Below are 25,444 nucleotides of genomic sequence, written 5' to 3' on the forward strand. Positions count from 1 at the left end.
ATGGGTGACAGGTGACAGTCACTGATGGGCGACAAGTGATGGGTGACAGGTGACAGTCACTGATGGGCGACAAGTGATCGGTGACAGGTGATGTGCGATAGTCACTGGTGGGTAGCAGGTGACGTGCGACGGTCACTGGTGTGTGACAGGTGACGGTCACTGATGGCTGTCTCTGATGGTGACTGCTGCACTTTATGGGACTGATAGGTGACAGATGAGGGTCACGGATGGGTCACTGATGGAGGTCACTGGCGATGGTCACTGATGGGTGACAGGTGCACTTTGTGGGCACTGATGGGTGACAGGTGCACTTTAATAAGCACTGATGTGGTGACTGTTGGGTGACAGTTGTAATGGGGGGGGGCGTCGATGTGACAGGTTCTCTTTTTGGTGTTGGTGTAGTACACTACAATACGCACATAGATCGGTCACTCACTGCTCCTGGCTCTTCTCTCCTCACACTGGAAATGGTGTGTGAGGAGAGAAGAGCCGGTAACAGCTAGTAACCGGTCTTTGTTTACATTTAGTGATCGGCTGTGAATGGATCACAGCCGATCACATGGTAAACAGCCGCCAGCCATTGGCTGTTTACCCTTGTGGGTGACGAGCAGTGTTTCTGGGAACACGCCGCCACCGCGATGCGCGCTCCTGATCGTGCGCATGCGCGGTCTAAAGCGGGGAATACCCCTTTGTGATTGGCCTGATGTAATCGCAGCCGATCACATGGTCAACAGCCCAATGGCTGTTCATCGCTGTCGGTGATGCGCTGTGTCCCGGCGACACCGACAGAGCAGGGCTGCATGCCCACGATCGCGCACATGCCCTGTGTGAATCAGCTGCCCTCATATGACGGCGGCCCAGAACAAGAGCCGCACCGCTCCGCCGTCATATGACGGTGGGCGGGTGGCAACTGGTTAAATGCTTATAACAAGCTATTTTAATGCTTCCCACGTTCGAGAAGGAAGGGGTTTACTGTGGTGGTTTATTTTAAGGGATGTAACCCACTCTGACACAGTTTGACAGATTCATGGATAGGGAGAGGGGTAGTGCCCACCAATGAAAACCAGATGTTAAGGAGGGATTACAACTGCTGGTCAATAGAACATTTAAACTTAAGAACACCCTACTTGCCTAATGGTTTTCCTGTTGAGCTTGGTCACTGGCAGATGCACAGAGGGTATAAACCACAGGTGCAAGGCACGTTCATGTGAAGTCTAGGACCCTTCCTGGTAATTTCAGTTCACATTTAGGAAAACCTTGAATAGCAAGTATAATGGAAAGGTAGGGGTACTTTAAAAGACCCAAGGCTGGAGAAGGTTGTGCGATCCTCCAGATGCAAAATAGCATGTACTGCATCAAGAAGGGCAGAAACTGTCTCTTATGTCTGAGATAATACTCCCTCTCTTCCTCAAAAATAAATCATCAAAAAGAGAGATTGTGGAGATGACGAATGTGAGACAGAGGTCATGCGGTCTTTTCCAGGGGCACAAGAAGATTAATTCTGCACAGAGAGATATAGCTGCAGGCAGCACCCGCAGGAATTGGGTGCATTTAGCCTCAAAATGTCTTAAAGGCATCCAATTATGCAAATACCAAGGTAGCCCCCAGTGGTTAATCCTAAAGTCTTCAGAGACAAGGCAAGCCCTGTGGCAATGCCAACAGCTCTGGAACAGGAAAGCACTGCACAGCTAACTTTCTACCTGAACAGGGACTGGAAACCTCAATGTGGAATCCAGGGGTTGAAAACGACTTTCAGGTCCAACTGAGTCCAGCAGTCCGAAGCTTGGATGATGAAAGGATGATCGGATAGCTCCCACAAAGAGACTAGAGCTCAAGCAATGATAGCGAGGCACCAATGAATTTTAAATTTAATAAAAACACTTGACAATTCAAAGAAAAAAAAACAGCGAATATTCAGACTATTCGCAGCAGAGCTAAAGAAAAGACATCCATCCTCTTAGAACACTAGAAAAACAACGAGGTAGAGGAGGGGTTATCTAGAGCTTGCTTATAGATTTTTAGATTGCCAGTTTCCAATCCTCCTGGAGGCAGCAGTATAACCAAATAGTAAATGACTTCCTGTGTCCCTCAATGGACAAGTAAGAGAAAAAAAAAAATGCACAACTTTTAACCTATACCCTTAGTTTTTGACTTGGGGTATCCTTTAATCCTGTTTATCTGGGTGTCAGACAGAACAGTAAACAAGTATAAATCTCCCTGTCCATTTGACAAGTATCAAAAGGTGAGGAAAAACTGATGGCCTATCTTATTTCTTGAGGCCCTAAATTGTCAGGACAGTACTAGTTCACCCCAAATGACCCCTTTTTGGAAAGTAGACAGTCTAATGTATCTAGTAAGAGACAGGGCAAGTTTTTAAGTTTTTTTTTTTGTTGGAAAACGTATAAACTAAAAAAAAATTATTTATTTATTTATTTTTTTTTTAACTACATACTGTCAGTAGTGCAGTACAGCATCATACAAATGGTGTGGTGATGAAAAGGTATGCTGACTGGTGACCATATGTATAAAAAAAATAAAATTAAATTTAAATAAATATTTTATTGCATTTTTACATTTTTACATTCTTTTACTATATATTTTTTCACATCCTGTCATCAGAGTAGCTCAGAGTAGCTCAGTGGCACCATTGTTGCTTATACAGTGAGGATCACTGTATAAGAAACAGTTTTAGCTGTCATGAATGCATTAACCATTCATGAACAGCTTGCTTTCGGTTGTGATCTGTGATTGCCAACAGCTAAATCACATGGTAAAGGTATAGCCAGGTATCACGTGATTGCTTTGGGCGAATCACAAATCACAACAGTAAGCAAGCCATTTATGAATGGAAAGCCCTTCATGACAGGTTGTTTACATTGGTATCATGTGATCGCTAAGGCCAATCATAGTGATCACGATACCAGGTTACCGGTAACTGGAATCACAGGAGGGGCGCGCTGCATGGTCCTAACCCGGAGCAGGCACAATGACGTACATGTACAGTGGGGGTGGAAAGTATTCACACCCTCTTAAATTTTTCACTCTTTGTTATATTGCAGCCATTTGCTAAAAATCATTTAAGTTCATTTTTTTCCTCATTAATGTACACACAGCACCCTATATTGACAGAAAAACACAGAATTGTTGACATTTTTGCAAATTTGTTAAAAAAGACAAAACTGAAATATCTGATGGTCCTAAGTATTCAGACCCTTTGCTCAGTATTTAGTAGAAGCACCCTTTTGATCTAATACAGCCAGAATCTTTTTGGGAAAGATGCAACAAGTTTTTTACACCTGGATTTGGGGATCTTTTGCCATTCCTCCTTGCAGATCCTCTCCAGTTCTGTCAGGTTGGATGGTAAACGTTGGTGGACAGCCATTTTTAGGTCTCTCCAGAGATGCTCAATTGGGTTTAAGTCAGGGCTCTGGCTGGGCCATTCAAGAAAAGTCACGGAGTTGTTGTGAAGCCACTCCTTCGTTATTTTAGCTGTGTGCTTAGGGTCATTGTCTTGTTGGAAGGTAAACCTTCAGCCCAGTCTGAGGTCCTGAGCACTCTGGAGAAGGTTTTCATCCAGGATATCCCTGTACTTGGCCGCATTCATCTTTCCCTCGATTGCAACCAGTCATCCTATCCCTGCAGCTGAAAAACACCCCCGCAGCATGATGCTGCCACCACCATGCTTGACTGTATTGGACAGGTGATGAGCAGTGCCTGGTTTTCTCCACACATACTGCTTAGAATTAAGGCCAAAAAGTTCTATCTTGGTCTCATCAGACCACAGAACCTTATTTCTCACCATCTTGGAGTCCTTCGGGTTTTTTTTTTAGCAAACTCCATGCGGGGTTTCATGTGTCTTGCACTGAGGAGAGGCTTCCGTCGGGCCACTCTGCCATTAAGCTCTACGTGGTGGAGGGATGCATTGATAGTTGACTCTCTACAACTTTATCCCATCTCCCGACTGCATCTTTGGAGCTCAGCCACAGTGATCTTTGGGTTCTTTTTTACCTCTCTCACCAAGGTTCTTCTCCCCCGATAGCTCAGTTTGGCCGGACGGCCAGCTCTAGGAAGGGTTCTGGTCGTCCCAAACGTCTTCCATTTAAGGATTATGGAGGCCACTGTGCTCTTAGGAACCTTAAGTGCAGCAGAAAATTGGCCAGATCTGTGCCTTGCCACAATTCTGTCTCTGAGCTCTTCAGGCAGTTCCTTTGACCTCATGATTCTCATTTGCTCTGACATGCACTGTGAGCTGTAAGGTCTTATATAGAAAGGTGTGTGACTTTCCTAATCAAGTCCAATCAGTATAATCAAAAACACAGCTGGACTCAAATGAAGGTGTAGAACCATCTCAAGGATGATCAGAAGAAATGGACAGCACCTGAGTTAAATATATGAGTTTCACAGCAAAGGGTCTGAATATTTAGGACCATGTGATATTTCAGTTTTTCTTTAATAAATCTGCAAAAATGTCAACAATTCTGTGTTTTTCTGTCAATATGGGGTGCATGTACATTAATGAGGAAAAAATGAACATAAATGATTTTAGCAAATGGCTGCAATATAACAAAGAGTGAAAAATGTAAGGGGGTCTGAATACTTTCCGTCCCCGCTGTACGTCATTGTGCTTGCAAGTGCCAACCCACCGCAGTATTATTAGTGTGGCAGGTTGGTAAGTGGGTAACCAATTACTTGAACACTTTTTACTTTTTTTTCACAGCTGGATAAAAATTAAGATACCTCTTTTAAAGTCCAAGTGGGATGTGATGCAACAATTTCATATTCTCCTGGAAGAACTTTGTTAAAGGAATACCTAAAAAACCAAAGAGAAAGAAATTAAGACATTAAACAAGAAACAAATTATGTATTAAAGTGGTTCTAAAGGCTTAAGGTTTTGTACCTAACTGCATTCTCTGCATTAAAGTAAAATTTTAACTGTGCCACAGGATTGGGTCAACTTCCCTCCATATCCTTACCTGAGCCAGATCTTGATCCAGCGTTGTGCAGCGGCTCTCTCCCTCCTCACTGGGTAGATTGAGAGCAGCGGAAGCCACTGGCTCCCATTGCTGTAAATCAAAACCTATGATGATGGAGCAGGGGGTCAGACCGAGACTGTCTGTGTCTATAGCCTCCTATGGTGGTCACTTGGTGGGGGGACGACTCCAGAAGAAGAGGATCAGGGCTGTTCTGTGCAAAATCATTGCACATAGCAGGTAATTAGAGATGCGCGATCAATCGCTAAAGATTCAAGATTCTACCCCCCCTCGTGATCTTAACACAGCATTTTCCCGATTCAGCAAAGAGTGTGTTCTCTGCTCAAGCCAACAGCTGTCAAAAAAAAAAAAAAAAACAGGCAGCCTGCCAAGTATATGACATTGTTCAGGCCAGATAAAGAGAAGCATTGTAACATCTCCTTTTAGATCAAAGGAATGAACTTCTGTCTGTAGATAAGGTTAGTTTAACCACTTAAAGACTAAACCTTTTTCTGACACTTGTTGATTACAAGTTAAAATCTGTATTTTTTTCTAGAAAATGATTTAGAACCCAGAAACATTATATATAGATTTTTAGCAGAGACCCTAGAGAGAAAAAAATGGTGGTTGTTGCAATATTTTATGTCACACTGTATTTACGCAGCATTCTTTCAAACGCAATATTTTTGGAAAAAACACACTTTAAAAGAAAAAAAAGCCCACAACACTTAACCGTAACGTTAGCCCAATTTTTTTGTATAATGTGAAAGGTGATGTTACGCCACGAGAATCGTGATCTTTATTCTAAGCAAAAAAAATTGTGATTCTCGTTTTAGCCAGAATCGTGCAGCTCTACAGGCAAGTATAACATGTTTATTATTTTAATACATAAAATAAAAAAATTAAGCTTTAAAATCATAAAGAGTTTACCTAGATCTCAAGCCCCGCCCCCCCGCCTTCCTTATTTCTCCTCTCTCCTATGTTGTGTCTTGTCATTGGCCCCTCTTTAAGCAGGTGCATCGCCCTCTTTAAGGGTTAATTTTCTTGTATAACACTGTTTTAAGAATGGTCCCATGTTCGACATTAGAGAAGACAGCTATTTTGTGGCCTCTTTCTAAACTCTACTTGGACCCCTGATTTAAGATGTTTATGCATCCCAACCTTAAAATACTGCTCTGGATTTCACCACAACCTAATATCTTTGTTAAACAAGCATTGGTTATACATAGTCTTTAAATACCCCTAGCACTGCAAGCCAACGTCTCTCTGTTTTGTGGAGAGAGTGGATACGCATGTACCTTAAAGGGGTTGTAAACCCTCGTGTTTTTTTCACCTTAATGCATTCTAAAAAAAGAAAAAACCCTGAAGGTTTACAATCACTTTAATCTTGTTATTCCTTCTTGCACTTCGCTTTTTTTTCCTTTCCTTAAGGACTACTTAAATGTGAAGCTTATTGACATGTTTATTTTTCAATAAAAACCTTGTGAAAACTAGGATTTTTATTACAGCTTACCTGTAAAATCATTTTCTTGGAGTACATCATGGGACAAAGAGCCTAAAGTAATTACTTAATGGGTTATGGGCCACCTTCAGGTGATGGACACTGGTATACCCAATCAAGGAAGTTCACTCCCTATATAACCCCTCCTCCTTCCAGGAGCACATCAGTTTTTGTAGCACAGCAATATACTTAAACCCCATAAAAGAGGGGCAGGACCTCTGTGTCCCATGATGTACTCTAAGAAAAGGATTTTACAGGTAAGCTGTAATAAAAATCCTATTTTCTTTATAGTACATCATGGGACACAGGGCCTTAAGTAATTACTTAATGGGACTTCCCATAGCAATGCTACTTGAGGGGAGGGAGAGACAACCCGCAGGGTACCCCCCAAAAAAAAAAAAAATTGTGAATGTATGCACTGAAGTTGCGGCCTTACAGATCTGAGCCATGGAGGCCTGGTGACGCACTTCCCAATCGCTCTGGTAGAGTGCACCTTAACTTGAAAAAGGGGAAACTTACCCCTTAAAATCATAAGTTTGAATTATAACTTGCCCAATCTACTTAGCAACAGTGGATTTGGACGCTGCCAGTCCTTAGGACCCTCTGGCAGAATAAACAAGACATCATTCTTAAGAATCTGAGCAGTTGCCTTTAAATAGATTTTCACTGCTCTCAACACATCAAGACAATGTAGTGACTTTTCTTCCCAGGAACATGGTTTTGAAAAAAAAAAAAAAAAAAAAAAAAGAAGGATGGCAGGACAATATCTTGGTTCAGGTGAAAACCTGAAAATACCTTTGGCAAAAAGCCTAGACGAGGGCGTTACACCACTCCGTTCTCATGAATAATCAAATGTTGCTCTTTTCAAGAAAAAGCAGCCAATTCTGAAACCCTCCTTGCTGAGGATATAGCAACCAAAAAATACCAGCTTCCTTGTCAGAAGGACTAAGGGAATATGCTGTATCGGATCAAATGGTTTTTGTAACACTGACAAAACAAAATTCAAGTCCCAAGGGTGTAAGGTGATTTAACTGGCGGAATAATCTGCATCACACCTTGCATAAAAACCCCGGACTAAAGAATGCGTAGCAAGCAGTCTTTGAAATTATAAGGCTGAGACTTGGCCCTTAATAGTACTCAGGGCCAAATTCATCTCTACGCCAATTTTAGAAAGGCAAGAATTCTGCCTATGATAGAACTCCGTGGGTGTCAACCCTTGGATTCACACCAGGAAACATAAGCTCTCCAAACTCTAGAATATATAGTTCTGGAAGCTAGTTTCCTTGCATTAATCAGAGTAGAGATAACTGACCCTGAAAGCCCACGTTTCCTCGGAATGTGGGTTTCAATAGTCAAGCCATTAAATTTAGCGCTCGTAAAGTAGGATGGAATATCGGCCCCTGTGAGAGAGCAGGTCTGGCCTTAGTGGAAGGGACCATGGATCCTCCACTGCCATCTTTACAATTTCTGCATACCATGACCTTCTGGGCCATGCTGGTGCTGCTAGAATTACCGGTTTTCTTTCCAGCTTGATTCTGAAAAGAAGTTGAGGCAGCAATTGAATAGGGGGAAATACATAGATCAGAGTGAACTGATCCCACGGTATCACCAACACATCTGTTTTGCATGCGACTGGATCCTCTGTTCTGGACACAAAGTTAACTAACTTTATGTTGAACTGGACGCTAGAAGATCTACGTCCGGAGTCCCCCATCTTTGACAAACAGCCCAAACATATGTCGGGGTGAAGAAACCATTCCCCTGGGAATAATCTGCTGGCGACTTAAGTAGTCCACGTGCCAATCTTCTATTCCCGGAATGAAGACTGCCGATAGGCACGGAATATTTCTTTCTGCCCAAGTCAGAATATGGTTCACCTCTCTCTGTCCTGAGAGACTCTTGGTGCCCCCTTGGTGATTGATATAAGCCACAGCCATGGCATTGACAGAATGGATCCTGACAGGACAATCCCTTAACTTGGAAGTCCAGGTCTTTAGAGCCAGACGCACTGCCCGAACCTCTAGGATGTTGATGGGCAGGGCTCTTTCGGTTCTTGACCACTGTCCTTGGATAGTTTTCTACTTCAGTACTGCTCCCCAGCCTGAAAGGCTGGCATCTGTCATTACCACTTTCCAGATAACAGGTCTGAAGGATTTTCCTTTCAGCAGATTCTGGTTAGTAACCACCAATTGAGACTTTGGGACACCCTTGGGGACAGCCGTATTGGCAAGTCCAAAAGCTTGGATCGTCTTGTTAGCAGATAGAATACTGTTTTGCAACAGTCTCGAATGGAACTGGGCATAGGGAACTGCTTTGAATGAAGCCACCATCCTTTCTAACAACCTCATGCAAAGGTGAATGGAGGGATCTCCTTTTGACCTGACCAACCGCACCAACTCTCTTATGGAGCGGTCTTTTGCCTGGGTAAGAACACCCCTTTTTCTGGGCTGTATTTATGATCAGACCCAAATACTCCAGCTTTTTTAGGGAGACTTAAGGGAGACTTCACTAGGTTGAGAACGCCACCCAGACTTTTCCAGGTAACTGGTTGTAATGCGTGCACCTTACTCCGGACACTGATTGCTCTATTAGCAATAGATCGTCTAGGTATGCCAGGACTGTTTAAGCCCTGTGCCCTAGACCTGATTAGAAGTGGGGCTAGCACTTTTGTGAACACTCGGGGTGCTGTAGCTGGCTTGAAGGGCAAGGCTATAAACTGAAATGCTGCGGTTCTACTTCGAACCGCAGAAACCTTTGGTGAGGGGAAATATATAGACATGCAGATATGCATCCCTGATGCCGATAGGCGCCAGACGTTTTCCTCCTTGTAGGATAGAAACTGACCTGATCGACTCCCTAGAAAGGAGCGGATCTTCAGAACTGATTTAGATTCTTTTAGAACTAGAATGGATCTGTTGAATTTCTGCGTGGATCTGTACATGTACAGGAAACGCATGAAAAAGGCAGTAAAGGTTTTAAGGAAACAAAGAAAAAACAGAACTATCAGCTCACCCTACTAGAGGTAGCTTGAAAGAGGCATGAATCATTTCTGTAAGAGATTTGTACCAGCAATTTCTCAGATTGCAAGGCTGAAAAAGGTTCAACTCCAGTTGTCTCCTCCACAGAGGAGTAATCAGTTTGCCTTTCTTTCCTGATCACCTGAGAGTAACCCTTCATCCTCTACCCACTATTCCCTTGATAAGGGATCTAGGTGGGGGAGGGGGATCTAACATGCTTCCTATCCTTGGATAATGGATGTGGTTAAAGTCACTAATTTTCCTTCTAGGCCCTGCAGGGCGGAGGAAAAATACATTTTCAATCATGTATACAGGGGGCTGAATGTTTTTCTCCTCTAGAGTCTAGAGATGGTGGAGGCAGTCGCCACTGCCTAGAGGCAGCTGTCCCTGGCGCAGGGGAAGGAGTCCATTTTTTCAAATAAAGGGACGTTTATACCTTCTTTTTGGGCAAAAGAGTACCTTTCCTGCTAGAAATCATTTGGATGCATTTGACCAAATTCTCCCCAAATAGTCGCTCCTCATTAAAGGGGAAATTAGTCAGGAGCTTTTTAGCAAGATGCTTAGGCTGACCAACCCTTTAACCACAGGGTCCTACTCATGTGTAGGAGCACAAGCGCAAAGCGGGACGCTTGGTGGATAGAGTCCCTTTATGGCGTCTATGGCAAAAGATACCGCCCTTGGTAGTTCAGCTACTCATGGGCCTGTTGTGCAGGGACCTCCCTAAGGGCCTCTTGAACTGGTCCTTTAAAGGGGCTGAGAGGTGCCTATTGCAGCGACTGCAGGCTGAGAACGGTGCCTGCCAGGAAAAAGAGGATTTTAACAAAAAAAAAAAAAAATCGACTTCTTATCTTTATGCATTTGTGCATTGTCTACTGGACAAGTTATGCTGGAAATCGCAGCACCTATTGCTGGTACTTTCCATCTTTTGTGAATTTCTCCTCCATGGGATAGAGAACTGAGAAACTCTTTGGAGGGAAAAAAATGCTTATTCGGATGATCCCATTGAGCATATATAAGCTTTTATAGTAATATATGAAAAAGATGAAAGGTTTTAAAAAACCCAAGGAAGGGACCAAACTTTCAGCTGACTCTGTTAAGGGTAGCATGAAAGTGGCATGAACCATCTCCATAAGAGTTTGTACCTACCATCAATCTCTCAGATTGCGAGGTTGTATAAGGTTCATCAATCGTTTCCTCCGCAGAGGAAAAATCGGCTTATTTTTCTACATGATCGCCTGAGGGTAATACCTCATCCTGTGCCCACTGTTCCCTTGTAAAGGGTTTGAGGTGGGAGAAGGGGGATCTAACACGCTTCCTATCCCCTTGAATGGAGGATGCGATTAAAGATGCTAATCTTCCTTCTAAGCCTTGCAAGGCAGAGGAAAATGCATCTTCAGTCACATATACAGGAACTGAAGTGTGAAAAGCAGTTGCACCACCAATCGGTTCCAAAGACTCACCCTGGCTTGCCATGTCAGGTATCTCTGGAGAGGATGACAGTGTGGAGGCATGACTGGAGTTCCCAGCGCCTGGGGGTGGAACGTTTGGTGCCTTAGTAGTAACCTTGGAAGCCATAGTGCTAAGCACAAAAGCAGAGGTACTCTAAGAACTGTTCTATTTGCTGAGCAATAGTAGGAAAAGCAATGACAGCTTAAATTAAACTAATGCTAAACAATAATGTCTTTTCCTGTACTGACAATGCCTGTGTAAACCCCTCACGTGTTCCAACGTTCCTGAGTCCTGTGGCAGCCTTGCTTCAGCTGCTCTGGTAGACAGCTTTGTGCTCTCAGAGCATTAGCTTTTAAGCCCCTCGGGTGTGAACCTGATTGTTTGTGCACTGTGTGCTTTCTTAGGACACTGAGTCCGCACACGGCGCTGTTGTTTAAGCCACGCCACTTGCCCGACCCTCTCTCCTCCTTCAATGAAAATTATCAGCCTCGTGTGCGCGAGAACGGCTTCGGACATAGCCAGGAGGAGGAGAGGAGGCTGCAGACGCTATGCAGCGTGTCTCCTGATCACCCCCTCGCTTTACACTTTATTAGGGCCGAAACAACTAATCGATTAATCGACAACTAATCGAATATGAAATTAATCGATTACTATTTTCATAATCGATTAATGGGCCAGTAACATAATGGGGTTAAAAAAAACCTAAAAGTAGCCCTTTATAGTACAAAAAGAGCAAATAATCGCTACTGTAAATATTACTTTCCCTGTTGCACAATAAAAAACAAACCCCTTACAGTAGCGATTATTTGCTATTTTTGTACTACGAAGAGCTAATATTTTTATTTTTTTTTTAACTCCATTATGTTACTAAATGTCTTAGGCCTGGTTCCCACCCATGTGTTTTTTGGTGCTTTTTGTAGAAAAGCACTACAGTTCATTTAAAAGTTCACATCTATGCTTTTTTCAGCTGCTATGTATTTGAAAAAGGTCATTGACCCTTTCCAACGCAAAGCAAAGCTTTTGGGTTCAATATACTTCAATGGAGAAGCTGCAGAAAAGCATGTAATGCATTTTTGCAGAAAATTGTGTTTTTTAATCGGCCCAACAACAAATTGGCCAAAAAAAAAAGCATTAAAAAAAGAAAGCAAAAAAAAACGCAAATTGCAGCAAAATGGCATGCGCAAGAATCAACATGCACAGCAAAAAGCACTGCATAAACTAATCAAAAACAAACTGCATAGGTGTGTACCGAGCCTTATGCTGGCCACATGGATCAATTTTCAGATGAGAATATTCATGCGAAAAATCTTACATTCGCTGAATGAAAGAATGTTTGAAATTTTAACCTGCTTTTAACATTCAACGAAAACCACATACACTGTCTGGAAATTCCTTTGACCAAGAAGTTTTCTATTATTTCTAAATTTTCCGGTCACTGTGGTTGAAAACAAACGTCGATTTGACCCCACCAACAATTAGAAAATCGAACAAAGTTCTTAAAATTAAATTTTTTTTTTTTTTTTTTTTAAGGAAGGCATTGTTTTTGTATGGCAAGCATATAATATTACAGTTCTGTTTGAAAATCTGCAAAACAGTCTTAACATTTTTTTTTTTTTTTTATAAAAAAATTTGATCTGAGTCTGATGATATTTATCAGATTCAACCTAATAGTATACAGAGTATATCTCTTGTCTGTTATTCCCTAACCATATAGTTGGTTATTTATATTTACCCCTGAGTATAGAGATATTTAGGAATACATTTTTAAACTTTACATATTAACTAAATTATACACCACACTTTTTTTTAAGGTTATTAACCCATTAATCGAAACAGTAATCGGCCAACTAATCGATTATGAAAATAATCGTTAGTTGCAGCCCTACACTTTATTGCAAGTAAATGCTTTTTTTAGCTAAAAACGCCACCTGGGGAGGGGGGTTTGGGGGGGGGGGTACTTAGCAGTTTAGCTTTTTTGTGTTTATCACACTGTTTTATAAGCATGTATAATACTGTTATAAATGAATGTACATAGTACCTGTACCCCCAGCCACTCAGTTTCCCCAATTGGGGGGAGAGGAGAACACCCCTCCAGCTGCAAGGACACACGCTTGTTTGTAGCACAGATTCAACAGGGTACACACATTATTACGCCTAAGCTTTTCTCTTACCTTTTCCTTGCTGCAGGATACTGCTGTAAACAGACAGATCCAAATTTCACCCATCACGGCGGGCAGCATAGTTAAACCATCAAAGACCGGGTCCCTTTTAATAGGGGTTCCACTCTTTTTGACCTGTATAGCACCCCTCAGGACAACTTTAATGTAGCAAGACCAAAAAGAGTCCTGGTTCCTAGGGTCCAGCTCCCAAAGAGAAGCGTTACAGGCAAAACCTTGTTCTTCTATGCGAGGCCCAGTTACCATCCTGTGGCCGCAGTGGCGTGGATGGATCCGGTTGTGGAGGCTTTTTAAATCCAGCATGGATCCCTCCTGGAGCTCCTCAGAGCATATCTTCAATTGTGACAAACACCTTAGACACTGGCGAAAAAACTGATGTGCTCCTTGAAGGAGGAGGGGTTATATAGGGAGTGAACTTCCTTGATTGGGTATACCAGTGTCAACCCCCAAAGGTGGCCCATAACCCATTAAGTAATTACTTAAGGCTCTGTGACCCACGATGTACGATAAAGAAAAGTGTTTACCTAGATCACCGAATACAATAAGTCTCTGTAGATGTACATGGTCCTTCAAGAGTTTTATACAAAAACAACATGTGACAACTATGTACTATTAAAAATATAATGGAAAAAGATGTACTGTGCCTTGAAAAAGTATTCATACACTTTGAAATTTTCCACATTTTGTCATGTTACAACCAAAAACGTAAATGTATTTTATTGGGATAAAAATAGCCACCTCTAGAAGGTCCTTTTTTGTGTTGAGTGACCTCTGTATCCGCCTCTAGGGTTTCCCCTTGGTCGGCTAGAGGTTATATGGGTACCTGTCCCTATGGTGACCTCCTTTTTGGTTTTGCGGGTGCCAGTAAATATATCCATCTCCTTTATCCTCATCATTCAGATCCTCTAGGGCAGGGGTCGGCAACTCGCACCCGGCCCGCCACCACTAATTGTCCGGCCCGTCAGTGCTTGTGATTAATTCATGGGCACCCGGACATGTACGCCGCTGTCCTCTTCATTGGAGAGCAGCTAGTATCAAAGGCTGGATGGGGGTCGGGAACTGCTGAAGTTAGCTTAAACAGGCGATTGGTTGCCGGGCGATCCTAGCAAGCAATCACCAGCCCATTAATGTAAAATGTTAACTTCAGCAGTTCCTGCCCCCATCCAGTCTTTGATGCCGCTTTCTGCCCTGCTGTACACCTGTGTAAGGTAGGAGAGGTCTACCTACACGGTGTGTGTGGGGGGGTGCAGGAGACAGAGGACACTACAGTGGGAGGTGCAGGGGGCAGAGGACACTACAGTGGGAGGTGCAGGGGCAGAGGACCCTACAGTGGAAGGTGCAGGGGGCAGAGGACACTACAGTGGGAGGTGCAGGGGGCAGAGGACACTACAGTGGGAGGTGCAGGGGGCACAGGACACTATGGGCACAGAGGGCACCACAGTGGGGGGGTGCAGGGGACAGAGGACACGGCTTTGGGGAACAAAGGAAATTTGTTTGGAGGGAAGGGGACAGAGGACACTGCAATGGGGGGGACCCTATTAGGGACCTCATCACCCCTGGGGACAGAGACCCCTTCTCCAGACCATGCTGGCTGGCGTCAACCACCCTTTTGTGCCAGGATGGGGAAGGGGGCAGTAAAAGCCACATGCTCCCTCAGGGTGAACTGTCTTTGTATTAGTGAAGCACCTTACAGTGAGGTAATACTGTTATTACTATGTTAGGATTCTTATTATCTTCATTTTTTAGCAGGTGAATGCCACCCTCCATGCATTCACATACATTGAATACAGCCCTTAAGCGGAAAAAGGTTGCTGACCCCTGCCCTAGGGGTTCCTATTTGTTGTAGGTGGGGATGTCCATGGATTGACAATTATTATAGTTAGTGTGTCCCCACGAATATTGGGGTTATTGCGATTGGGTGACTTACCAAATCAGGTTTGGAATTGTTCTTAGATGGATTTTTTACTTTCACCCAATCATTTTTCATGGTCCCTTAATTACTTGATCAAGATCTATTTGTCTTAGGGGGCTGATGAGCATTGTCCAGAAGGGGAGGGTTAGGAGTGGACAAGCCATCTGTAATATTTAGTTGCCGTTTAAACACTTTAGCTGCTTTATAGTCTTTTAAATCCCTTATCAATGTATCTTTTTATATTTTGTTCCTCCTCGGTTTATTTAAAATCAGTTTCAATTTCTCAGTTTCCCCATTATATTTTTCCTTCCCCTTGAACATAGTAAGTTTCTCTCAATTTTAACAGGTCTACACCAGCACTGTTAAAAAATTGATACCACTTCTTATCTTCTTTAAAGTTCCTCCTGTTCTGGGGATAGATCCCACCTTAGAAAACGAGGAACCATATTTTACAGTGTTCCAAAAGGGAAATATCCCATGCTGTTTTAATGTCTGAGGTCATGATGTTCTTCAAATGAAGAAAAATACCATGAATTTCCTCAAAGTTTTTGTCCTCCACAACTTCATCTGCATTAATCTTACGATCATTTCTAGTTTCAAAAACATCCATAGTATTAAACCACTTCCAGACCGGCAACCGTGGATATATAAATCGCTAATTTGACATTAAATACTGTTGTTATGGCAGCAGCTAGCTGCCATAACCCCGGTATATTTATCCACGGCCGGCGATCCTCTCTCACATAAAAAAAGTGGTCCCGGCGGTGGATTTGCCACAGGGTCACTTTTATGGGCGACGGTGCCCCCTCCTGCCTCTCTCTGGCCGTTTCCACTGCTTACCGGAGAGATCAGCAGCGGCAGAATCGATTGGATCCGATGGACAGATGGGCAGGAAGTCAAGCAAGGGCAAGATGGCCCCTACTCGACTCTATGCCCTTGGAGGACTGGAGCGACGTCAACCGTCACTTCCGCCCTCCAGCCTTAAAAAGGGCATTTTTTTTTTTTTTAAATCAATTTTAAGTGTAAATGTAAGATCAGAGGTCTTTTTGATATAAAATAATAAAGAGGCCCTGTCCCTTGAATAAAGAGGCCCTGTCCTGCTTATTTTTATTTTTTTTTAAAAAGAGACAGTGTCAAAATAAAAAGTAAAAAAATAAAATAATTTAAATTGCACTCCGCCCCTCCGAGCTCGCACGCAAAATCGAACGCATATGCAAGTCGCGTCCACATATGTAAATGGTGTTCAAACCACACATGTGAGGTATCGCCTCGATCGTTAGAGCAAGAGCAAAAATTCTAGCACTAGATCTCCTCTGTAACTCTTAACTGGTAACCTGTAGACATTTTTAACCACTTCCAGACCGCCGCACACCGATATACATTGTGATACGTACACCCCTAACATTTTTGTAAATATTTTGTTATATCTTTTCATGTGACAACACTGAAAAAAATGACACTTTGCTACAATGTAAAGTAGTGAGTGTACAGCTTGTATAAGGCCCCTTTCACACGGGCAGACAGGACCGGTTTATTGCAGCGTACAATTTCTCCTGCTGATAGCAGCAGCAACAAGGAAAGGAAAACAGGAAGCACATAAGAAATGGCAAGAATGTACCAACGCAGCTAATCGCAATGTACAACTGCAAGTGAACGCTGTGCCTGGAGTCTTGGAATTTCAAAATAACAACAACATGCTTTTTAACGGCGGCAGAATAGCCGCCTGTGTGACAGACGCCTTACAGTGTAAATCTGCTGTTTCCTCAAAATAACTAAACACACAGCCATTAATGTCTAAATTGCTGGCAAGTGAGTACACCCCTAAGCGAAAATGTCCAAATTGGGCCCAAAGTATCAATATTTTGTGTGGCCATCCTTATTTTCCAGCACTGCCTTAACCCACTTGAGCATGGAGTTCACCAGAGCTTCACAGGTTACCACTGGAGTCCTCTTTCACTCCTCCATCACGGAGCTGGTGGATGTTAGAGACCTTGCACTCTTCCACCTTCCGTTTGAGGATGCCTCACAGATGCTCAATAGGATTTAGGTCTGGAGACATGCTTGGCCAGTCCATCACCTTTACCCTCAGCTTCTTTAGCAAGGCAGTGGTCATCTTGGAGGTGTGTTTGGGGTCGTTATGCTAGGGGGAGGGGGATCATGCTCTGCTTCAGTATGTCACAGTACATGTTGGCATTCATGGTTCCCTCAATGAACGGCAGCACTCATGCAACTCCAGACCATGATACTCCCACCCAGAGGCGGCTCTCTAATTAGGTGGTTGCCTTAGGTCTCGCGCTCACAGGGGCCTCGTGGCCGCTTAATTGGCTGGTGGGTGTGTGTGTGTGAGAAAGAGGGAGGGAATGTCCCCGGTCAGTGTCCCCAAGCAGGCAGAGTGAGCGGGACACGAAGTTGTAAAGCGTCCTTGTATTTGGTGTATCTTTTTTTTGTGCTGCCCTAGGCAAAACTTAAATTGAACACCCACCCCCATCTAAATTTGTCCCACCCCAGGCGCAGTATACTGTTATTGTCTCAGGGTCTGATGGGGAAGCCACAGCGTTTCACAGTGAACAGCTGCGGCTTCCTCATCAGACCCTGAGACATGTAGGCAGAGGATGTGACAGCACTGGTGGGCACTGATATGCAGCACTGGCTGGTACTGATAAGGAGGCAGTGATGAAGCTGCACTGATAAGGAGGCAGTGATGAAGCTGCACTGATACGCAGCACTGATGGGCACTGGTTGGCACTAATACACAGCCCTGATCATCAGGACACGGACGATCAGTGTAGATGTCCCCTTTTACACTAGCCATTTACTGTCTCTCTCGTCTTTTCACGCTGGGACAGCATGAGGAAAGAAATGCCGATAACAGTCAAGTTTACTATGTAATCGGCTGAGTTCAAACATCGCTGATCATGATGTAAAGAGCTGCTGTGATTGGCTTTTAACCCCAATTTTTGATCAGCTGTTCTAAAGGACACAGTGATCAGAGTGCACTGGGTGTGCGCCGCACCTGGATGACCACACTGTAGCCGTCATTCGGTTTTAGTGTGGTCCCCTGGGGGGTTGGCACCACTCCAGGCAAATGCCTCGTTTGCCTCACAGCAGATACTCCCCTCCATGGTGCCCATTACAAATAGCATTGTAAATTAAATAACCTCCACTCCCCCCCCCCACCCCCCCAAAACAGTTAAACTGGTTATAAAGCTGGCCATACACTATACACTTTTCATTAGATTTACCTTTAACTATGTCGTGCAAAGGCCTGCCTTAGTGCATACAAACTGAAAGTGTTTAGATTTGACCTCCTAAAATATTATTTATTTATATATTATAAGTTGTACAAGAAAATTCTATAATGTATGGCCAGCCTAAAAGCTGTAGGTTTTTTACTTTCGTGCATTTTATGCATGAAAATAATTTTGTGCGCTACCCCTTGATACTTACCCGAGTCCTTTCCCAGTACTGTGCACAGGAGCCTCAACTCTCTAGGGTCTCTCTCTCCTTATACACTCCGCACTCCTCATGTACATACTACCCGCCATCATACCCTCCACTTTTCTTTTCCTACTCAGGTTTACTGCCATTGTAGAATGCCATAATAATAGCATCATGGACAAAGTAATGCATTGGATCCTCTAGTAGGGAGATGGTTACCCATGGCATACACAATGCACCACAGAAAACAGTGAGTGTGGCTAAATTATGCTTCATATTGGGCATGACTTTTTAGTTTGATTAAAAAAAATTTGATCTAAAATTTCTACAGTTTTTTTTATTATAATTTTTAAAAGGTTTTATGTTTTTTGGTTTCTTTGGTGAGATATCAGGGGTCTAAACAGAGAAAGGCACTGAGAACCCAGTCCTCCTCTGTAGCCAATTGAACAGGAGACTGAGGCTCCTGTTAATTCATAAACAAAAGCAGAGCAAACACCGTTTACTATGCTTCAGTTGTGAATGAACACAGTGAGTGATCAGTACCGATCACTCACTATGTTCATTTAGAAAAGGAAGGGGATTGTAAATTACAGCCCCTTTTCCCGGCCTTCATTCTAAAGATCCCCCATAGCAGTCAGCGGGAGAGAAGCCAGCAGCGCTGTGGGGGAGGGCCACACAGTTATTTTTTATCGCGTTAATTATTTTTCCCATTATGGGCGTGAGTGGGGCCTCATGTCTAAGTTTTGCCTAAGGCCTCACAAAGCCTAGAGCCGCCTCTGCTCCCACCATGCTTGACTGTAGGCAAGACACTTGTCTTTGGACTCCTCACCTGGTTGCTGCTACACACGCTTAAAACCATCTGAACCAAATAAGTTTATCTCGGTCTCATCAGACCACAGGACATGGTTCCAGTAATCCATGTCCTTAGTCTGCTTGTCTTCAGCAAACTGTTTGCAGGCTTTCTTGTGCATCATCTTTAGAAGAGGCTTCCTTCTGGGATGACAGCCATGCAGATCAATTTGTTTCAGTGTATGGGCTGAGCACTGACAGGCTGACCCCCCCCACCCCTTCAACCTCTGCAGCAATGCTGGCAGCACTCATATGTCTATTTCCCGAAGACAGCCTCTGTATATGACACTGAGCACGTGCACTCAACTTCTTTGGTCGACCATGGCGAGGCCTGTTTTGAGTGGAACCTGTCCCGGTTATCGATGTATGGTCTCGGCCATTGTGCTGCAGCTCAGTTTCAGGATCTTGGCAATTACCATCTTTTATGTAGAGCATCAATTATTATTTTTTCAGATCCTCAGAGAGTACTTTGCTATGAGGTGCCGTGTTGAACTTCCAGTGACCAGTATGAAAGAGTGAGAGGGATGACACCAAATTGAACACATCTCATACCTTGTAACACTAACAAGTCACATGACACTGAGGAGGGAATATGGCTAATTGGGCCAAATTTGGACATTTTCACTTAGGGGTGTACTCACTTTTGTTGCCAGCGGTTTAGACATTAATGGCTGAGTGTTGAGTTATTTTGAGGGGACAGCAAATTTACACTGTTAGAGCCCATTCACACAGGGGCAACTTTGGATCCGACTTCAAGTCGCCCCAAGTCGCCCCTAGTCGCCTCAAGTCGCGCTACATGAAAAAATCAATGTAAATGAATGGATCTGTCTTAATGCACACTACTGCAGTCGCTCCGACTTCAGAAAAGGTTCCTGTACTACTTCAATCCGACTTGAAGGCAACTTGTACCCATTGATTTCAATGGAAGTTGCCTCCAAGTCTGATCACTGTTCATACTGAGGCAACTTTACAGGAAGCAGAAAGTAAACAGAAAGTAATTTACTCCACTAAACAGCCAGCCCCCTCCTTCACACACACAGCTGATAAGCTCTGATTGGCCACTTGTAAAGTTCCCTGTCCTGGAGGCGACTTCAAGTTGTGTTGCAAGTTGCTCCAAGTCGTGCTGTGATTCATACTCAAGTCGTGTCCAAGTTGCCTCCGAAAGTCACGCTGGAAGTCGTGTTGCCCCTGTGTGAATGGGCTCTTATACAAGCTGTACACTCACTATTTTACATTGTAGCAAAGCGTAATTTCTTGTCACATGAAAAGATATAATAAAATATTTACAAAAATGTGAGGTAGTGCATAAAATCCCAATAAAATACATTTACATTTTTGGTTGCAACATGACAAAATGTGGAAAATTTCAAGGGGTATGAATACTTTTTCGATGCACTGTACCCTATATATTTAAAATACTTTTGTGCATAAAAGGTTTGTCAAGTTAGAGGTCTTGGGATAAATCTGATGGGAAAAACTGGGTATTTTGTGTTCATGCATTTCAAAAACTTACTTTCCACTTTGTTGAGTGGTGGTTGTCTGTAGGTTTACTCCACTGCCTGTTCTTCTCAAAGAAACCTGCACTCCAACCGGACCCAAGTCCTGGTTTCTGCTGAGAACCTGCAATGCGATTTTTTTAAAACTATGAATAATATTAAATGATAGATTAAAACAGGTGTATGAATGTATATTATATACCATTCATTACGAACATTAGAATAATTACTCCATAAATCCATTCTCCGCAAATTGCTGTGTTATAAACTGATTTGTGTTTAACATGCAAGAGTGGTTTTCCAAATATGAGAACATCTGGGGATGTGCCATGAATACAGACTGGATAGAATAGGGAAACCTATTATATATTATATTATATAAAGTAAAACCCTTAGGACCCATTCACACACAGCAAGTGACCTGCACTTTTTTTACATTGTATCAACGCAGGTCACATAGAAAACAATTGTTTTCTATGTGCACCGTTGACACTGCAATGCAGCCATGGTGCAGTTAGCTGCGGTAAATTGCAGACATGTAGCATTTTACTGCAGCACATAAAAAGACACCAAATATCAGTGCAGTGCATTGTGTAGCTGTTCAGAGATATGAAGTGTCACTTTGTGCTACTTTAAATAAAGTTTGAAAAAAGTAAACAGTGCGGTGCGTGAAACACGCATCACACAACAGCCTCACTGCCCCTGAACTGACAGCAACCCACATGCTAAATCTGAGCATTTTAACATGCAGTGTTAAGTAAATAAGATCTGAATTTGTGCGCCTTTTCTCCAATCAGCTGTCACACACACACAGTGTATGCCAAGACTCCCCTCCCACTGCTGAAACAGGAAGAAAAAATTCTAACATGATGTTCACTTTCTAAAGAATATAGCAAGCGGAAGACAGCAAATATACAAATAAAACTTATGTAGGGAGATTTGCTTTATCTCTGTATCAACTGAGGCTGTTCACTTCACTGGGTATAGGAGAGGGTTTACATCCATTTTAATACACTCAGTTAACCCACAACTGTTATTTCTCTTTTAAGTAATATTAGTGGAATAATTCTACTCTGGCATCATGTAAATGTTATGGACCTCATTCAGCAGAGAGACCTTTGCAAATGAGTTACAACCTGCTGCTGACACACAGAAAGACTAATTCCACCTGATGGTTATTTTTCCTCTTTGCTGAGAATGAGGAGCAGTAAAGACATCAGACAAGAATAAATAGGGTAAAGAAGTATCGCCTCTAAGAACCAGACCAGGAGGGTATAAGAAGCTAGTAGACAATTTAACCTAGGCAGAGGTACAATAGTAACTAAAGTATCAAATTTGATTATACCTAGCTATAAACCAAACTCCCAAAATCGCCAATCCTTCCAGTCACAATGCACCTGCCGATTGTCCACTCGGGCTTAAACTACTGCGTTGTGCTCCCCAATACCTAAAAAAAACACTGTTATTTTGACTGAGCAGTGGCAGGGATGGGAGCATGCTAAACGTAGATTTAAAGTGGTTGTAAACTTTAGACATGGAATATTAACAAAGCATATCCATCTATAGTGTGTACTTGTCGCTATTAAAAGCATTAAGGCTAAGTTCACATTGGCGTTTGAGGGGCGTTTTAACGCTCCTCAAATGCAAATGATACTATGGACAGCACACAGTGTCGTTCACATTATCAAAACATGAAGCACCAGCATTGCGTCGCTTCAAAATTGAAGCCTCATGACGAATCTGGGAGGAGTTTGAAGCCTTTCAATGCCTCCCATTCAAGTCTATGGTAACGCTCCACAAACGCACTGGCAGGTGTTTGCGGCACCTTAAAAAGAGTTTTAAAAAAAATCATGCAGGAGGAATATAATGCTCCACGATGCCCTGTAATGATAGAGGAGAGCAAAGAGTGTCCTGCAGTCACTTCCTTATATGCACTTCCTGTTCGTGATGCTTGAAGATGGCCGACATCAACTTCTGAGGATAGGTGCACAAATCATGATACAAAGCATGAAAGTGCCCTTTAGAATATCTCCGAGACAATTGGATGTACCCGATAGCGCCTGGATGCCCTCTCTTCCTCTGCTCAGCCAATTGCTCATACATCAGCATCAGCTGCAGAAGGCCAAACATTAGATAAAGCATAATAAACAAATCCATACTGCTGCCTTCCCTGCTAATAAAGTATGCACAGGAAACATTCACCATGACAAGCCACACCTCAAATTGTTTATTTCCTGTATGTCACTTCCCAATTAAAATATAAAGCAAATAGGCGTTTGTGGAGCGTTTTTAACGTGCCTTAACACACACACTAAAACCACGCATAGGGCTTTTGGGGATCGTTTTTAAAGCATCATTAAACGCTTGTAAAACACCAGTCTACCGCCCATACTAAAAAGTTCATTAATGCCAGTCTAATGCCTATGCTAAAGCGCATTAATGCTATAGAAGCGTTTAAGAGTTAGAAATTTCATCAAGTGTGAACAAGCCCCAAGTGTCATTTCTGTCTGCTGCTTTGTTTCTCTGCAAACGGCATGAATAAAGCTACTTTCACACTGGGGCGGACGTCGGCAAAGCAGCGATATTTTTAGCGCCGCTTTAGGGTCAAGTCCGCCAGCGGCGCTTTGCCGGCGCTGCCCCATTGATTTCAATGGGCAGGGGCGCTTTAGGAACAGTGTATACACTGATCCTACAGCGCTGCAAAGATGCTGCTTGCAGGACTTTTTTTACCGTCCTGCAAGCGCACCGCACCAGTGTGAAAGCACTCGGGCTTTCACACTGGAGAGACAGTAGGGGCTCTTTACAGGCGTTATTTTTAGCGCTGTAGCGCCTGTAAAGCGACTCAGTGTAAAAGTAGCCTAACTGACAATTTTTCCCTGACACCTAGAGAAAAATGGTGAAAGGGTAGGGATCTCCACCAGATTGACAGCCTCAGCTCCGTTCCTGTGAGCTGCGTAGAGAGGGGTGGGGGTATCTCTTCCCTCCAATCAGCTCTCAGAGTTCTCCTCACTAAGCTCTGCAGATAAGCTTATAAATTCAGCACTTTGAATAGATGTAGAGAAGAGAAGATTGCAGATAGACAGGTACAACATACGCTATATTACCAAAAGTATTGGGACGCCTGCCTTTACACGCACATGAACTATAATGGCATCCCAGTCTTAGTCCGTAGGGTTCAATATTGAGTTGGCCCACCCTTTGCAGCTACAACAGCTGCAACTCTTCCGAGAAGGCTGTCCGCAAGGTTTAGGGGTGTATCTATGGGAATATTTGACCATTCTTCCAGAAGTGCATTTGTGAGGTCAGGCACTGATGTGGATGAGAAGGCCTGGCTCGCAGTCTCCGCTCCAATTCTGTCCAAAGGTGCTCTAATGGGGGGTTCCAAGTAATTTTCTAGCAAAAAATACAGATTTTCACTGTAAGAAACAAGTGTCAAAAAAGGGTTTGGTCTTTAAGTGGTTAAACTTCCTTATTTACACACATAAGTTCATCTCTTTGATCCAAGAACAAAAATTTACAGTGTTTCTAGTCATCCACCAGCATGGACAATGTTGTGAAAAAACTTGGCAGGCTGCCCAGTTTTTTTTTTCTTTTGACAGCTGAGTGAGCAGAGAATGCTCTACACTCCTTACATAAATGAATTGAAAATTCTGCATAGAGCTCCTGAGGGGGGTTGAATCGTTTTTTTAACGATTAATCGTGCAGCTCTACTGGGCAGTCAAGTTGGAACAGGAAGGGGTCATCCCCAAACTGTTCTCACAAAGTTGAGAGCATGAAATTGTCCAAATTGTCTTGGTATACTGACACCTTAAGAGTCCCCTTCACTGGAACTAAGGGACCAAGCCCAACCCCTGAAAAACAACCCCACACCATAATCCCCTCCTCCACCAAATGATTTGGACCAGTGCACAAAGCAAGGACCATAAAGACATGGATGAGCGAGTTTGGGGTGGAGGAACTTGACAGGCCTGCACAGAGTCCTGACCTCAACCCAATAGAACACCTGTGGGATAAATTAGAGCGGAGACTGCGAGCCGGGCATTCTCGTCCTCATCAGTGCCTGACCTCTCAAATGCGCTTCTGGAAGAATGGTCAAACATTCCCATAGACACACTTGTAAACCTTGTGGACAGCCTTTCCAGAAGATTTGAAGAGGTTATAGCTGCAATGGATGGGCCAAACCAATATTGAACCCTACGGACTAAGACTGGGATGCCATTAACGTTCATGTGGAGTCCTGATACTTTTGGTAATATAGTGTATGTAGGAGGATTTGTTTCTTCTCGGTATATCACCTGATAATAGTGCCTTCACTGGGTATATGTAAGGGTTTAAGGGTTTACAACCACTTTCAATAAAGGATGGCGAGTTTGGATTTTTTTTTTTTTTTTTTTTAAATAGGGTTTTCATTACAATTAAACAGAAAAAAAAATACTCATATGCCATACCTTTCCATTCACTGAAAATCCGGTGAAAATAAAATTAACATCTTCCCCTTTTGTACAAATGTCATTCACTCCATCCACATGGAGGGAAACACTGGTCGGCTCTGAAGTGAAGAAATAAGTTACAGATGATGGTGAGGAAAACACTTTATAGAAAAGTAAAAACATTACACTAATAAAAAAAAAAAAA

The 25,444-nt window shown here is 43.0% G+C and overlaps 1 protein-coding gene across 2 annotated transcripts in view; it reads right to left on the reverse strand.

Moving 5' to 3' along the window:
* LOC141101794 (BOS complex subunit NOMO3-like) overlaps positions 1 to 25,444 on the reverse strand; it is a 365,568-nt gene that overhangs the window by 280,334 nt on the left and 59,790 nt on the right. For both annotated transcript variants that reach the window (XM_073591128.1, XM_073591127.1), the window contains 3 exons: positions 25,258 to 25,358; positions 20,827 to 20,933; positions 4,738 to 4,810 (listed from right to left, as the gene is read on the reverse strand). In XM_073591128.1, coding sequence (XP_073447229.1) covers positions 4,738 to 4,810; positions 20,827 to 20,933; positions 25,258 to 25,358 — 281 coding nt within the window. The remainder of the gene's footprint in view (positions 1 to 4,737; positions 4,811 to 20,826; positions 20,934 to 25,257; positions 25,359 to 25,444) is intronic.

The sequence above is a fragment of the Aquarana catesbeiana genome, linkage group LG06 (assembly GCF_042186555.1).
Source record: "Aquarana catesbeiana isolate 2022-GZ linkage group LG06, ASM4218655v1, whole genome shotgun sequence".
In the NCBI taxonomy this organism is placed as follows: Eukaryota; Metazoa; Chordata; class Amphibia; order Anura; family Ranidae; genus Aquarana; species Aquarana catesbeiana.